We start from the raw sequence: 17724 nt of genomic DNA, 5'->3' as shown, positions 1-17724 counted from the left end.
TTATGTGCAGTTAAAATGCCAAAAGTGGGAGAAGGGAATCGCAACCCACTCCAGTATTCTTGCCTGGAAAAGTCCATGGGCAGAGGAGCCTGGTGGGCTGCAGTCCATGGGGTTACATGACTGAGCAGGTGTGCATGAAAGTGGAGGGAGATGGGTTGGTAGCAATAAACTGGTAGAACTAAAAAAAAAAAGTGAGAAGTTTATATATATATATATATGTGTAAAAAATGTCAAAAGTATATATATACTTATAATATTTTTAATAGTCATTTAATAGTTATATATATACCTTTAAATGTAAAAAAATATAAAAAGTATATATATATAACATTTAAAAAGTATATATATAGCTACTAAAGTTTATTACATATATGTATGTTTTAATATATATGTATATATAATATTCAACCACTTTTCAAAAGGATCAGAGGGAAAGCGTCAGTAAAAAGTTGCATAGGTTTTCACTTATTAAAAGAAGTGTAGATACATTGGGCTTCCCTGGTGACTCAGACAGTAAAGTGTCTGCCTGCAGTACGGGAGATCCGGGTTCGATCCCTGGGTTGGCAAGATCCCCTGGAGAAGGAAATGGCAACCCACTCCAGGAGTACTCTTGCCTGGAAAATTCCATGGATGGAGGAGCCTGTAGGCTGCAGTACATGGGGTCACAAAGAATATATTTGGGAAATGAGGGTTAAATATACTTTGATAGTTAAAATATTCAAATGTATACATATACCAAAATCTTAAGAAATTATCGTTACATATTTCTTTTCCTCTGAAGTTCTGTCTCATGCAAAATCAAAGCAGCTTCAATACTTCTGCCTTAAATTGAACACCAATACAGTATTTTTCTTATTCATATTTAAGTCTATAAACTTCTCAGAAACCCAAATTTAAGTGATTTTGTCTTTATAATTTTTCAGAATATTAGAATATCAAAAGTTTTTATTTTTATTGGGGAAAAATAATGAAGAAAGCTGATATAAGACTGAAGATCACTGAGCTTGGAATATGCTTCTACTGCATCACTTCTCTGTAACAATTATATGACATTTCTGTTACTGTAAGAAAAGGATGTTTCTGGATAAGAGAGTCAAGGGTTGGGAGGATGGTCCTTTTCTGGGAGAGACCAAGTGTGTCCATCTTGCCATGCTAACTTGTTCTTGTCATGGTACCCAGCAGGAAAGAGTGGGTGGGCGGCTTCCAGCTGAAGACAGCAGTATCCCTGCTTGGTCAATGGATGCTAACCTCCATTTGCTATTTTATAACAGGGTACCAGGCAAGAGTGAGTTTCTTTAGGAAGAATAAAAACAAAACCAGGAAAAAAAAAACCAACAAAAACAGGAAGGCAGTTTTTATCTCTCACTGCCTACATGGCATATATGTATGCGTAATATTTTAAAAATAACTGTATATTGATTTGTCTCTAAATACAAACTATGAGACTATACATGACACATCAAATATCTGTTTTCATTTTACTAAATGAGTACTTAACTTTTTTTAAGCATATATTTTGTTTATTTTACTTTTTGTTCTCAAATTAAAACAAATGTTCACTGCTACCTACAATGTGCAAAGCAGAGTCAGGTGTCATGACTTACATTAACATGAGACACAGTATCGCAGGGGTATGTCTCTGCTCATATGCTTAAAGCCAGAGATCACTGTCGATCTCAATATCAAAGCTCAGTGATTTGCAACCAGAAAGACTGCTTCTTATCACCTCCCAAGGGACATGTACCAAGGGCGAGAGATGCATTGCTGGTCATCACACCTCCGGGGAGCTACAGTGGAAGCCAGGGATCTTGCTAAACATCCTACAATGAACAAGACAATCTCCACAACAAAGAACTGTCTGGCTTAAAACATTAATAATGATGAGATCAAGAAACCCTGCCATAGCCCAAGAAAACACCAGGATTCATGCTGCGTTTTAGTGATTTTGCCCAATCATTTGACCAAAGCTACTGTGCAGTGGTCAGCAACTCAGAAATCCTGGGTAACAAATGCTAGTAAATTCCAGATGAGAGATCCTCATGAGAATTAGCCAGCAAGGTCTTCCTTTGCTTCTATTAATAACACGACATATCGGGAACTTAATTTCACGTGCAAGCAGTGTGAAATTCCTGTCTATATTCTGTTCTCAGAAATTATATCCAGCAAAAGCATAAATAAACTTAAGGGAAAGAGATAAACCCATCCTCTTAGTTAACACCAGTACTGTCTTACTATCATTAACTCAATACAGTGCACTTTTTAACAAAGTGCACTATTTTCACCTCCTTTTATTGTTTCAAGAGTCTCCTAGTTTTTAAAATTTGCGCTGCTATATGGAAGGCCAAGGGGTTTTCCCAAACATTGTTTTAATTGTTTTTAAGTGAAGTGTAGTTGATTTACAATGCTGTGTTAGTTTCAGGTGTACAGCAAAGTGATTCAGTTCAACATACATATATATATATAGTTTCAGATTATTCTCCCTTACACTTATTACAGAATATTGAGTAGAGTTCCCTGTGCTATACAGTAGGTCCTTATTGGTTATCTATTTTATATATAGTAGTGTGTATGTGTTAATCCCAAAATCCTCATTTATCCTTCCTCCCTGCCTATGCCGTTTGCCTTTGGTGAGGCAAAGTCTATTTTGTATGTAAGTTCATTCGTTATCTTTTTTATTTAGATTCCACATATAGGTGATATCCTATGAAATTTATCCTTGTCTGGTTTACTTCACTTAGTTTGATAATGTCTAGGTCATTCCATGTTGCTGCAAATGGCATTATTCAGCCATAAACGAACCACTGAACACCATTTTTATATGATGTTTGTTCAGCATTGCCTCCTCTTGACTTCATACTCTTCCACTAATAGAATCACAAAAGGTCAAATGTCAGAATCGTGATAAATTTTTAGAGGGACAAAGAAACCGGTGTTTAGACTGAAATCCATCCCACTTAAAAATTCCAGAAAGCCTTTTTCTACAAGGGAACTAAAGATTTCCATTAAAACACACAATTGTTACCTGCCCAAAGAATCAGAGCCTCTACTTAATAGAACATGTGGATTTAGCTGAAAATGACATGTTTGTTTAAATGTTCTGTCCTCTCATTTGCTGGATTCTTTCACTATATTTGATTTTTTTTTAACTGCAGACACTGTGTTGTAAGAATATATATAATTGTCTTTTTGAACAGCAACTGATTTGGGACAAAACATAAGAAAGACTAGCATTTTTTTTAAAAAAAACCCTAGTTTCTGGCCTTTAATTGAATTGGACTGGACATTTTGTTTCTATTTTTGAGAAATTTAGACATAATTGTGTTAAAATACCTTCAGCTGATTATTTCCTTTTCTAACATTGTATTAAAGAATCTTGACACAAATAAAAGTGTAGAAGGTAAAACTAAGCACTATTAGCCATGTAAAATTTCAAGCAAAATCAAAGTTCAAAAACAAAACTCAAAACAAACTCTAACACAAAAACAAAACTCAAAAACAAAACTCAAAGTTCAAAAACAGAACTTTCTATGTGGCAAAGAAGATCTTAGTGGATATGTTAAACCACTGACTTCTACATTCCACATTATGCAAGCTATATTTTAATCAATTTGTTACTAAAAAATTATATATGTAAACACATCACACACAGTCTTTTATATGGTTCTGTTTCTCACATTTTAAGTAAATTATTTGAAAGAGTTTTCTAAATTGGAACCATGAAATGGCACAGAAAGAAGCTTGTTAATGCCATGCTTCACTCTGCCTTTACCAAAGCATATATCAAACAACCTCAAAATCAATGGCTGCAGTGCCATGGGGCACAAAATAATAGGCTGCCATCTGTCACATCTCTGCCCTGTGTGGATACTAGTTTTCTCAAAGTCATGAAAAGGATGCTACATTCTGGTCCAGGAACAGGAGTAGAGCTTACTTGCCTGTGGTCCTAACAGAGAAGGGTAAAGTCTTCCTCAAAAGGGAGCAGTCATTATTCCTTTGCCGTGTTTTCAAACCCATAAGGGAGTTTTATTTTCATTTTGGGCTAGTGTGCTGCTATGAGAACCCCAACAAAAGTATGAGAGTATATTTCCATGTCTGTAGCAAGTCAAGCTCACAGTCTTCTCCAAACTTTATGAAAAGTTAAATACAAACAGTAAAAAAGAATCCTACTAGTGAATGATGGGATACCTTGCAAGTGGCACATGCATTATAGACAGGTAACACGGGAGACGTGAAGTTAGGTCAACCTACGATAATAAGATGGTAAAGCGTCTGCCTACAATGCGGGAGACCCGGGTTCAATCCCTGGGTCGGAAAGACCTCCTGGAGAAGGAAATGGCAACCCACTCCAGTATTCTTGCCTGGAAAATCCCATGGATGGAAGAGCCTGGTAGGCTACAGTCCCATGGGGTCGCAGAGTCAGACAGGACTAAACAACCTCACTTTCTTTCAAGATAATAATACAAGCCATTCTGTTTTATTGATGGTACTTCTTGGATTCGTTCTATTTGGTGCTCCATTAACTAGCAAATCCCTATTCTCCTTTAAAAAAAAATCACTCAGATGTCAACTTCTTGGCAATGCTGTGGGTGAAACTTCTGTCTCTAGGCTGGGTACTTTCTTTCTCCTGGGCTGCCAAAGCTTCTCCCAGCTAGGTCAGAGAGGCTGGTTTCCCCTAAAGAGTGAGTATACATCTCTGGCTGGAAGCAACCTGAGTGGACCACCTTCTTCATATCCCTGTGTTCTCAGGAACTGGTGCAATGCCCAGTTCCTAGGAGTGCCTTGTCTATGTTGATGGAATGTATGGCAGCAAATCACACGGTGCTTCTCAGAGATTAATAGTAACCAGAGGGAGAAGAACAGTAATTTAATCCTGTGGCGGTCAAGTCACCTAGCCCAAGGCAAGCAACATTTAGATCAAACTTTTAAACTTCATCATCATATGGTATGCTTAAATTGTCTCCTCTATCAGTATCTCTTGGAAGATGAACTTCCAAGAGGTTTAAAATACCCTCAAGAAATGAAACTCCACCTTGAAATGCAATGGCGTTTAAAACTATCTTGATTCAATTTTCAGCCAGACATAAAACTGAACTGCAGATATTTAAATATACAATAACAGTCACAAAAGGCAATGTAATCAAGAAACCAAATTTAAGCTGTTTTCTCCTTAATATATGTCCATAAATAACAGCTCTATTATACAGTCGAAATGGATATGTCTCACTGGTGCACTGTATAATGCAAAAAGACAATCTGTTGGGTTACCTTTGGCATTCCTAATTAGGAGTAAGTGTTAGTTCTCTGGGGGATCAAAATGATACACAGAACCAGGCAACTATAGTTGTTATTGTTCAGTTACTAAGTCATGTCTGACTCTTTGTGACCCCACGGACTATAGCCTGACAGGCTCCTCTGTCCTCCAGCTATAGTAGCTTAGGTTAGTTGAGCACTTACTGTCTACCAGGAACAGTGCCACGTGTTTCCTGTGAATTACTTCATTTAATCCTCACAAAATGGTTAAAACTAGGTGGGTATTATTAAATCTCATTTTTCAAGAGGGAAGCAATGAGGTATAGAGGTTATTTCACTGATACAAATTTACTCAGTCTGTCGGTTATAAAGCCAGGCTTTGACTCTGAGCAGCCTTTCCTTGTAAAACATACTGAACACTTAGAATGTGCCAGGCATTATATGGTAAATGCTTAGCATGGATCATCTAGAGTAATCATGTAAAAAACATTCAACATCATAACAGCATCTATAAAACACACATGGAAAAACAGACTTACCCAAGGTATCTTGGTAACTGGCCCATGATCATAAAATTATTAAAAAATTTTCTCTTTAAACACTTTACTAGTCTATCTCTACCCATAATGAAACCACCTTAATGAAATTAACTTGGAATGGTAATATCTGAAATATAAAAACTTCCTGCTGCTGCTGCTGCTAAGTCGCTTCAGTCGTGTCCGACTCTATGCGACCCCATAGATGGCAGCCGACCAGGCTCCGCCGTCCCCGGGATTCTCCAGGCAAGAACACTGGAGTGGGTTGCCATTTCCTTCTCCAATAAAAACTTCCTAGTATGTTTCTAATGATAAGTATCAGAAGTTTCCTATAAAGGACTGGATAGTAAATATTTTCAGCTTTTCAGGCCACATGGTATCTTTTGCGAGTACTCAACTCTGCCTCTGTAACATGAAAGTAGCCCCAGATAATATATAAACAAATGGGATTGGCTGAATCCTAATAAAACCTTTGAGTAGAAAATTGGTGACAGTCCAAATTTAGCCTATGGCCATAGTTTAATATAAAAGTAAAATAAAATGATACTATTATTATATAAATAAGCATTCTAAAAGTTAGGAAATGCTCAAAGTGAAACAATACCAAGATGAACACATGCCTAGAACAAAGGGACACACATTTACAAGGGAACACAGGTTAAATTGAACTAGTGTGTATTTATAAACAAAAGGAAAAAGAAAAAAAAAAAAAGACATTAGGGTGGTAAAAAACACTCTGGTCCAAATCCTGGCTTCACCACTTACCAGCTCTGTGATTATGGACAAGGTTTAAAAAATTTCTCTCGGCTTTATTTGCCTGGGCTTTAAATGGGAAATAAAAATTCTACCACCCAGCACATTACAAGGATTAAAAGGCAGAATCCCCGCCCTAAAGGCAAGGGGAGTGGTGATACTGCAAACAAAAAATTCCAGCCTGATCGGCCACAACACAGTAACAGCCAGCTCCCCATCACGCCTGCTACAGCAGCAAAGTGCCGACCCATCAGCAGAGGCCTGATAAATGTGTACTTGCGGAAACAGTGAACATATAGAAAAAAGCCAGAGTTACTCTGGATGAACAAAACTGGCTAGCTAAATCATAGACTATGCCATTTATTACAATACGCACATCTAATTGGAGTTTGGGCTTCCCGGTGGTAAAGAATCTGCCTGCCAATGCAGCAGACATGGATTCAATCCCTGGGTCAGAGAGATGCCCTGGAATACGAAATAGCAACCCGCTCCAGTCTTCTTGCCTAGAAAATTTCATGGACAGAGAAGCCTGGAGGGCTACAGTCCATGGGGTCAAAAAGACTCGGCCATGACTGAGCACACAGCACACAGACTTCAGGATTCATGGTTGAGTCACAGTGCACCCTGATGTCTTAGGTTTATGAAATGCAATCACTTCCCAAAACACAGAAAATTAGGAGCAAGTGCCTATATATACCGGAGAAGGCAATGGCAAGCCACTCCAGTACTCTTGCCTAGAAAATCCCATGGATGGAGGAGCCTGGTAGGCTGCAGTCCGTGGGGTCGCTAAGGGTCGGACACGACTGAGCGACTTCACTTTCCACTTTCCACTTTCACACATTGGAGAAGGAAATGGCAACCCACTCCAATGTTCTTGCCTGGAGAATCCCAGGGACAGGGGAGCCTGGTGGACTTCCGTCTATGGGGTCACACAGAGTCGGACACGACTGAAGTGACTTAGCAGCAGCAGCAGCCTACATATACTAGGGATTTCCTGGTGGACTACTGCTATATGCAAATTGGTATTGGCTTATTCTACTAGATCAAAACAATAGATCCTAAAGTCAGATAGGTGTGCTCACTTCTCAACAATCCCTTTCTTCTTTGGAATCAGTTAACAGAATCAGAATCAGAACTGGCATCTTCTGCTTTGATATCAATGATTCTAATACAATATGGCTGAAAATTTTATGACTATGTTGAAATGTCCTATATTTTTCTTCCCTCTGCCTATTTCTTTCAAATTGTAATGGGTTACAAAACTATTGAGCTTTTTTATGAAGCACATTAAAGACTCATACTAGTAGCAATGTGTCGGTAATGAAGAATGTTCATTATTAAGTATGGCTGTAAATCACATTTTCTCTCGGGCACTGAAACATTAACATTGGAAACGAGATGGTAAGCCTCTTTTCAATCTCTCTTCTTTGCAAGTCATTTCCAACTTTTATTGTCAGTGGAGGAGCCGGCTATATGTTATTAGAGTTTTACAAAGTTAGCTGTCAGCTACGGCACTGACATTGTTCATCAGGAAAGAGCTGTCTGTAACTCACCTCCTATACCAGTGGGGTGGAGAGAACGGCAGGAAACTGGTTGCTTTAATGTTACCATCAAGATCGTCTACTTCTTTATCAGAATTAGTTGGGAACACAGAAAACTGACACAGATGCAGTACACACCATTAACATGTTTCTCCTCTTAGGCCTCCTTTCCCAGAAAGACTTGCCTCAACCACAGCTTTTGTCTATTTCAGGAGTCTTGAATGGAAGGATAGATTCCCATTAAAGGCTCTTCCAGTTCTAGAATTAATAATCAGTACTTCTAAATGATCAGGTATTTGCTTCAAGAAGGCCACTATTAATGCTGTTCTTGACATCATCATTATTATCTTTTAAAGTTAGTTTCTTTTTTTTTTTTTAATCTTTAGCCTGGAGATTTTTTTTTTCTAAAGTTCTCTTTTAATTGTAGTTGTCTTTCTATAAAAAAAGACAGGAATGTATATGTCCTCTATTTCTATTTAATATCTAATAGTGCTACATTTAGAGAAAAACTGAAGCAAAAAGAACTGAAATTGTTCAGAATGTAACAAGACCATATTATCTCAAGAGAATTCTGTCTGCGTCTGGAATTCGGCCTAAGTTTCTGTGGCATTCTCTCATATACTTTACTGTTCACCCATCCTGTCAATAGCAGTATTATAAAAACAAAAATCTCTTCATTGTTTCTCCTAGAAAAATCCTCACCACATAATAGGTCCTGAACTGATTACTCTCAGTCAATGCCATCGTTTGCCAGCCTGGCATTAAAGGTCTCCACATTTTAGTCCCAACTTACCTTCCTGTAACCCTCTTATGGAAGATTTAACCACTCTACTTTAATAGGACTGGCCTTATCTCCCAGCATGCCATGTAACTTCTCAAGGCACCATACTGGTTTGGCTATTCTTCATGACCCTAAAGTAGGCTGCAAGACAATCTACTGGTAGTTCCACCACCAGCCCTTCTAGTCTGCCTTCAAATGCCATCTTTTTCACACACCCATCCCTGATCAGTCTTCTGTACTGTGAAGTAGGCTGTGGGCTCATACGTTTTACAACACAGACTCTCTATATTTTTGACTTATGTTTCCTACTAGACTTTCACACCCATGAGGGTCAGCTATCCTGTGTGTTCTCATCGTATAACTGATCCACTGAGCCCAGTAAAATGGCTTATTCAAAAGAGGCACTCCAAAAATAAATGTTGATTAGGTGGACAATAATTAATATGCAAGCAGCTATCCTGATGGAGAGCACAAGAACTTGAGTCCCACAGCAGAATACTAGCTGTACTTTGTAGTCACACATCTTTTTTTTGTTCACATATAAATTGCTTTATTCTGTTTAATAATTGCAAAATATTCCAAAGTATGGCATATAATCATTTTTTTAGCCAAAATCGTATTAAAAACGTTTAGGTTGTTTACAATCTTTGTTGTTGCAAATAGTGCTCAATAAATATCTATGTATGTTTGTCATTTTTGAATTGCTAGATCGATTCACACTTTTTACTTCTGAAATGCATTGCTAAATTGTATTACATTATTTAAGAGCCATATCTTTTGTCCTGTGAACTGTCTCTCTCTATTTTTTATTGGATTTTTTTAGTCTGTTTTTTCCTTTTTTTCATGGTATATCTTCTAAAGTAAAGTAAAATATAGTATCCCTTCAAAACTAAAGCAATTTACAACCCTGAAACGTAGATTATAGAAATAAAGACGCTAAAATATATCTTATGATATTTCTGTAGCCACTTTAACTAGTAGAAGGCTGTAGGGCCTTCAGTTAATTTAAAAGCCTAATAGGTATGCTTCAATAAAACTGATTAAAATTCCCTTGTAACTGAGTCAGTGATTAGTATCTATGAACAGTCCTATTTATCTTAAATGTATACACACAGGTTGATCAGTGTAAACCTGAAAAGAATGTGTTATCAAACAATTAGAAGCGAAAGAAAAAGAAGCCCTGAAAAATGCCTCTTTCCCTGCTAGGAAAATATAAGCTAACAAGTTCATGTAGCTAGATCTGCACAGATGGTCCTAAGAGGTACATGGAAAACATCCTGAAAAACAGAGCCTCAAACAAAATGTGCATTTACGTAAATGAACATCTACTTATGTGCTAAACTGAAGAAGTTGTCATTACATAGGGAATTACAAAGTTAAGCGACCTATTCGGTATTCTATGTATATTTTATATACATGTATATTATATAATGTATGTATATTAATATACATGTATATTACTGTATATTTTAAGAGAAAATGTGATATTGAAATAGATTTTAAGCTAACTCTGAGTGTTCAACTCAGAATAATCTCACTTTTAAAAGCTACAAATTAAAGAAATGCAGAACTTCAAAACTACTATGTTAAGTGAAAGAAGCCAGACACAAAAAACCATGTATGACCCCACTTATATTAAAAGTCTAGAAAAGGCCAATCTGTAGAGACATAAAGATTAATGGTTGCTGAGGGCTGGCGGTAAGAACAAAGATTCATAGTGAAGGGGTGTGAGGACTGGGGTGATGAAAATGTTCTCAGATTGGATTCTGTGATGTTTTTACAATCTGGTACATTTATTAATGCCACTGAATTATACACCTCTGCACTTAAGATGAGTGAATTTTATATGTAAATTATACTTCAACAAAGTTATAAAAAATGCAGTGAAGGGAAGACGACATTCTACAGTGATCATTAGAAATCTATGTGAAGCAAAAAGAGTAGCCTATTTTAAGCTCAAATTTAACAATGGAGCAGAAAGCATCTTACTTTAATAAAAGTGACCATAATGTTATAGCATTTGTGCACACACTTTAAAAGTACCTGCAATGTGTTAAAAAAATACTTCTGTCTGTACTCATTCAATCTAATCTTAGGACCATCTTTTACTATTTGCAAAAAAACACACCCTTTAAGAAAGGCAACTCAACAATTCAGTAGTTTTGGTTGTTTAGTGTAAACTGAACCTTGCTTTTATTTCAGGGAGACAAAAAGGGGGTCTTCTGACCTGTTCCGTATATAACATTTCCAATAGAAGCATTAATTAACCAAAAAAACAAAGTCTAAGATCTACCTCTCTAAGAATGCACTGTCACTTCCCACAGTAAACTATCGTATAGAAAACACAAGTCATCCAAGTTAAATTTCACAGCAAAAACTAATGTCTTGCTCTCCAAGTGGACTTCTTTTGCTTTAAAATTAAATTACATCTAATCACAGCTACTCACTCAACCAACATTTATTCAAAAGTTTCTATACGGCAAGCACCCTGCATCACACTAGGTAAAGTTCAGCCTCTGGCATCAAGGAGCTCATAGTCTTGATGAAAGGGGACACGGACAATGCAGTATAATCAACACCCACTGTCAGAAGAATGCCAAGGAGGCCACCTAACTCAGTCCTTGTCAAATGACAGAGTACCCAGTTAGGTGGAGTTCTGCAGAACAACGTGCCAAGTAGCATACACAAGGCACGGAACAGTCGGTAAAATCAAGAGTTCACATTTTTTGAAATGAATCGTTGGATGCTTGTTCAACCAAAAAGAGGTCCACAAGCACAAGGCAACTTGTGACCTCTCATCACCTGGGAGGCAGTGGTGGTAGGCTGTATAGAAATTTCAACTCTGGTGTGATGGCTTCCTTTTCCCTGAGAAAGAAAATCCAAGGAAACAGTGGATTACCTCGGACCACCTCTTCCACGGACTCCGTGGTGGTGGTGGTGGTGGCGATGCTAGTGGTCCTCTCTGTGGCCTCTTCATAGGGCTCCTCAGCCTCTTCCTCTACTTCCTCACCATCCTCTTCATCCTCCTCATCGTCAGCCTCTTCTTCCTCCACATCTGCCACTTCTTCCTCCTCTGCCACTTCTACGACTTTGTCTTCACTGGAGCAGGAGGGAGAAATAATAGCAATAGTCATTAAACACGTTTCGGGAAAGCAAAAAGAAAACTGATGACAAGGAGTTTTGCATATATGAGAGGGAATATGGCATTGAATTAAAACACATAGGAGGTCTGAAGCCAGCAGGTCACACTATGAATCCCAGCTCAGTAGATCTGCAACTTTTTAATCCCTGAACACAGAGCTTAGTTTACACAGTTGCAAAAAGAGGGTACTGTGATTCCAACTATATGACATTCTGGAAAAGGCGAAGTTATGCAGACCATGGTTGTGGAGCTATGGTTTTTCCATTAGTGATGTATGGATGTAAGAGTTGGACTATAAAGAAAGTTGAGCACCGAAGAATTGATGTTTTTGAACTGTGGTGTTGGAGAAGGCGCTTGAGAGTCCCTTGGACTGCAAGGAGATCCAACCAGTCCATCCTAAAGGAGACCAGTCCTGGGTGTTTATTGGGAGGACTGATGTTGAAGCTGAAACTACAATACTTTGGCCACCTGATGAGAAGAACTGACTCATTTGAAAAGACCCTGATGCTGAGAAAGACTGAAGGTGGGAGGAGAAGGGGACAACAGAGGATGAGATGGTTGGATGGCATCACTGACTCAATGGACATAAGTTTGAGTAAACTCCGGGAGTTGGTGATGGACAGAGAGACCTGGCGTGCTGTGTCCATGGGGTCGCAAAGAGTCGGATACGACTGAATGACTGAACTGAACTGAATGGAGACCATAAAAACATCAGTGGTTGCTAGGAGTCTGGGGTGAGGAAGGAAGGCATGAACATGTAGAACAGAGGGGATTTGAGGGGCAGTGAGATTGCTCTGTAATACACTGTATCAGAGACGATATACAAACGTCCACCATACAAGCATGCATTTGGGAAAACCCATAGACCTGTACAACACAAAACATGAGCTCTAAAGTAAATTATGGATTTTAGTAATGATGTATCAATATTGGTTCAAATGTACAATACCAAAGCAAAACGTTAATAACTGGCTGGGGCAACGCTCTGTATTTCCTGTTCATATTTTTTCTAAAGATAAAATTGCTCTTAACAAAACAGTCTATTAAAAAGTTTGGGTGGGGGATACCAAAACAAAGTTTACTGTAATATTGGGATTACTTTTTGTTACACATGAAAATACCACAAAGAGTCTGCATGGTAGATATTCAATAAGTGGATGTGGAAACTGGTTCAAGATTACTATTGAATGTTTACACTGGAAATGAAAGGTGAAGAAGAAATTGGTTTTTCCAGTAGTCATGTACGGAATGTGAGAGTTGGACCATAACGAAGGATGAGCACTGAAAAACAGATGCTTTTGAACCGTGGTGCTGGAGAAGACTCTTGAGAGTCCATTGGACAGCAAGATCAAACCCAGACATTCCTAAAGGAAATCAACCCCAAATATTCACTAGAAGGACTGATGGTGAAGCTCCAATAATTTGACCACCTCACGTGAAGAGCTGACTCATTGGAAAAGACCCTTATGACTACCCTCATGGCTCAGGTGACAAAGAGTCTGCCTGCAATGCAGGAAACCTGCATTTGATTCCTGGGTTGGGAAGATTCCCTGGAGAAGGAAATGGCAATCCACTCCAGTATTCTTGGTTGGAAAATCCCAAGGACAGAGGAACCTGGAAGGCTACAGTTCATGGGGTTGCAAAGAGTAATTTGGCAAATTGGAAGTGGTCAAACAGGAGATGACAAGAGTGAACATCGACACTGTAGGAATGGAAAAACTAAAATGGACGGAAATGGGTGAATTTAACTCAGATGACCATTATATTTACTACTGTGGGCAGGGATCCCTTAGAAGAAGTGGAGTAGCCATCACAGTCAACAAAAGAGTCGGAAATGCAGTACTTGGATGCAATCTCAAAAACGACAGAATGATCTCTGTCTGTTTCCAAGGCAAATCATTCAATATCACAGTAACCCAAGCCTACGCACCAACCAGTAATGCTGAAGAAGCTGAAGTTGAACGGTTCTATGAAGACCTACAAGACCTTCTTGAACTAACACAGAAAAAGATGTCCTTTGCATTATAGGGACTGGAATGCAAAAGTAGGAAGTCAAGAAATACCTGGAGTAACAGGCAAATTTGGCCTTGGAGCTCGGAATGAAGCAGGGCAAAGGCTAACAGAGTTCTGCCAAGAGAACGCATAGCAAATGGTCATAGCAAACACCCTCTTCCAGCAACACCAGAGAAGACTCTACACATGGACATCACCAGATGGTCAACACTGAAATCAGACTGATTATATTCTTTGCAGCCAAAGATGAAGAAGCTCTATACAGTTAGCAAAAACAAGACCGGGAGCTGACTGTGGCTCAGATCATGAACTTCTTATTGCCAAATTGAGACTGAAATTGAAGAAACTGGAGAATACTACTAGACCATTCAGGTATGACCTAAATCAAATCCCTTATGATTATACAGTGGAAGTGAGAAATAGATTTAAGGGACTAGATCTGGTAGATAGAGTGCCTGATGAACTCTGGACGGAGGTTCGTGACATTGTATAGGAGACAGGAATCAAGACCATCCCCAAGAAAAAGAAATGCAAAAAAGGAAAATGGCTGCCTGAGGAGGCCTTACAAATAGCTGTGAAAAGAAGAGAAGCGAAAAGCAAAGGAGAAAAGGAAAGATATAAGCATCTGAATGCAGAGTTCCAAAGAATAGCAAGGAGAGATAAGAAAGCCTTTCTCAGTGATCAATGCAAAAGGAAAACAATAGAATGGGAAAGACTAGAGATCACGTCAAGAAAATTAGAGATACCAAGGGAACATTTCATGCAAAGATGGGCTCAATAAAGGACAGAAATGGTATGGACCTAACAGAAGCAGCAGATATTAAGAAGAGGTGGCAAGAATACACAGAAGAACTGTAAAAAAAGATCTTCACGACCCAGATAATCACGATGGTGTGATCACTCACCTAGAGCCAGACATCTTGGAATGTGAAGTCAAGTAGGCCTTAGGAAGCATCACTACGAACAAAGCTAGTGGAGGTGATGGAATTCCAGTTGAGCTATTTCAAATCCTGAAAGATGATGCTGTGAAAGTGCTGCACTCAATATGTCAGCAAATTTAGAAGACTCAGCAGTGGCCACAGGACTGGAAAAGGACAGTTTTCATTCCAATCCCAAAGAAAGGCAATGCCAAAGAATGCTCAAACTACCGCACAATTGCACTCATCTCACACGCTAGTAAAGTCACGCTCAAAAGTCTCCAAGCCAGGCTTCAGCAATACATGAACTGTGAACTCCCAGATGTTCAAGCAGGTTTTAGAAAAGGCAGAGGAACCAGAGATCAAATTGCCAACATCCTCTGGATCATCGAAAAAGCAGAAGAGTTCCAGAAAAACATCTATTTCTGCTTGAATGCCAAAGCCTTTGACTGTGTGGATCACAAAAACAACAGACTGGTTCCAAATAGGAAAAGGAGTACGTCAAGGTTGTATATTGTTACCCTGATTATTTAATTTATATGCAGAGTACATCATGAGAAACGCTGGGCTGGAGTAAGCACAAGCTGGAATCAAGACTGCCAGGAGAAATATCAATAACCTCAGATATGCAGATGACACCATCTTTATGGCAGAAAATGAAGAACTAAAGAGCCTCTTGATGAAAGTGAAAGAGGAGAGTGAAAAAGTTGGCTTCAAGCTCAACATTCAGAAAACGAAGATCACGGCATCGTGTCCCATCACTTCATGGCAAATAGATGGGAAAACAGTGGAAACAGTGGCTGACTTTATTTTTCTGGGCTCTGAAGATAGTGACTGCAGCAATGAAATTAAAAGACGCTTACTCCTTGGAAGGAAAGTTATAACCAACCTAGACAGCATATTGAAAAGCAGAGACATTATTTTGTCAGCAAAGGACTCTCCAGTTTAGGCTATGGTTTTTCCAGTGGTAATGTATGGACGTGAGAGTTGGACTGTAGAGAAAGCTGAGCACAGAAAAATTGATGCTTTTGAACTGTGGTGTTGGAGAAGACTACTGAGAGTCCCTTGGACTGCAAGGAGATTCAACCAGTCCATCCTAAAGGAGATCAGTCCTGGGTGTTCATTGGAAGGACTGATGTTAAAGCTGAAATTCCACTACTTTGGCCACCTGATGCAAAGAGCTGACTCATTGGAAAAGACCCTGATGCTGGGAAAGGTTGAGGGCAGGAGGAAAAGGGGACGACAGAGGATGAGATGGTTGGATGGCATCACCGACTCAATGACATGGGTTTGGGTGGACTACGGGAGTTGGTGATAGACAGGGAGGCCTGGCGTGCTGAGGTTCATGGGGTAGCAAAGTGTCGGACACAACTGAGTTACTGAACTGAACTAATGCCTCAATTTTAGCCAATATACTGAGTCCTCATTTTTCTACAAAATCTTGATGTATTGTGAGTGAATAAAGATGACCTAAGGTGATGGACAGGGAGGCCTGGCGTGCTGTGATTCATGGGGTCACGGAGAGTCGGACACGACTGAGCGACTGAACTGAACTGAACTGAAAGATCGCCAGTTTCTTATGTTTGAGCTCTCTTCTGTATTCAACGAGATCACAGTCACCAACACTCTTTATTTGTATTTTTAGAATTTATTTGTTTTTAAATGACGGGTATTGCTTCACAATACTGTGTTGGTTTCTGCCATACATCAGCATGAATCAGTCCCCTTCCTCTTAACCTCCCTCCCACCTCTCACCCCATCCCACTCCTCCTGGTTGTCACAGAGCCCTGGTTTGAGTTCACTGAGGCATACAGCAATTTCCCACTGGCTCTCTAATTGACACATGGTAGTGTACACGACGGAGAAGGTAATGGCAACCCACTCCAGTACCCTTGCCTGGAGAATCCCATGGACGGAGGAGCCTGGTAGGCTGCAGTCCATGGGGTCGCTAAGAGTCGGACACGACTGAGTGACTTCATTTTCACTTTTCACTTTCATGCATTGGAGAAGGAAATGGCAACCCACTCCAGTGTTCTTGCCTGGAGAATCCCAGGGACGGAGGAGCCTATTGGGCTGCCGTCTATGGGGTTGCAGAGAGTCGGACACGACTGACGCGACTTAGCAGCTTAGCAGCAGCAGTGTACACAAAGACACAAGAGAATAGACTTACGGACATTGGGGCGAGGGGGGGAAGGAGAGGGTGGGATGAAGGGAGAGAGTAACATGGAAACATATACACCAATACTCTTTAGTTCTCCAAATTAAGTGGAAAATGCATGGAAAATGAGTCTTCTTAAACCACAATGTGTGAAGTGCGGGTGGAATGCCAGGGTCCGGGTATGCAATCCAGGGTACAGACAACAGCGGGCTTCTGGGTGGGCTGATGAAATCAGGCCCCAGGGCATTCCCCCAGCCCCCAAAATCATCTCTGTTATGACTCGAATGTTGCATTTAAAACTCCGAACAGAAAGCCTGCATATAAAAACAGCTGCGTTTAAAGCGATCTGCGTTCTGGTATGTGTCCAGCCATGAAAAAGAGTGAAATACATGCCTACCATCCATCACTGCATCTGCCTGAGCAATTTCCTGGCATAATAACAAGGAACAGAGACACAGAACAGTTCAGCTGGCTGAGGAATTAAATTACTTGGCCTGAGAGAACTCACGTCCAGTTCTTATTACCATAGCTTTGATTTCTGGAATTAAATTTAGATGTCCATGAATTCAATTATCTCTTTGGACACCATGAAAACAGTAGCACACAGCTATGTTTTAATGATGTGGTATCTTC

At 39.5% G+C, this 17724-nt stretch overlaps 1 protein-coding gene across 6 annotated transcripts in view; it reads right to left on the bottom strand.

The window, feature by feature from the left end:
• APP (amyloid beta precursor protein) overlaps positions 1-17724 on the bottom strand; it is a 305975-nt gene that overhangs the window by 128843 nt on the left and 159408 nt on the right. For all 6 annotated transcript variants that reach the window (XM_055421750.2, XM_055421740.2, XM_055421746.2 and 3 more), the window contains exon 6: positions 11761-11960. In XM_055421750.2, the coding sequence (XP_055277725.2) occupies positions 11761-11960 (200 nt within the window). The remainder of the gene's footprint in view (positions 1-11760; positions 11961-17724) is intronic.

This window comes from Moschus berezovskii, chromosome 1, assembly GCF_049115385.1.
Source record: "Moschus berezovskii isolate FMDL1 chromosome 1, NW_MosBer_1.0, whole genome shotgun sequence".
Taxonomy (NCBI): domain Eukaryota; kingdom Metazoa; phylum Chordata; class Mammalia; order Artiodactyla; family Moschidae; genus Moschus; species Moschus berezovskii.
Note: the sequence above shows the minus strand (reverse complement) of the source record. Positions and strands in the feature narration are given on the sequence as shown.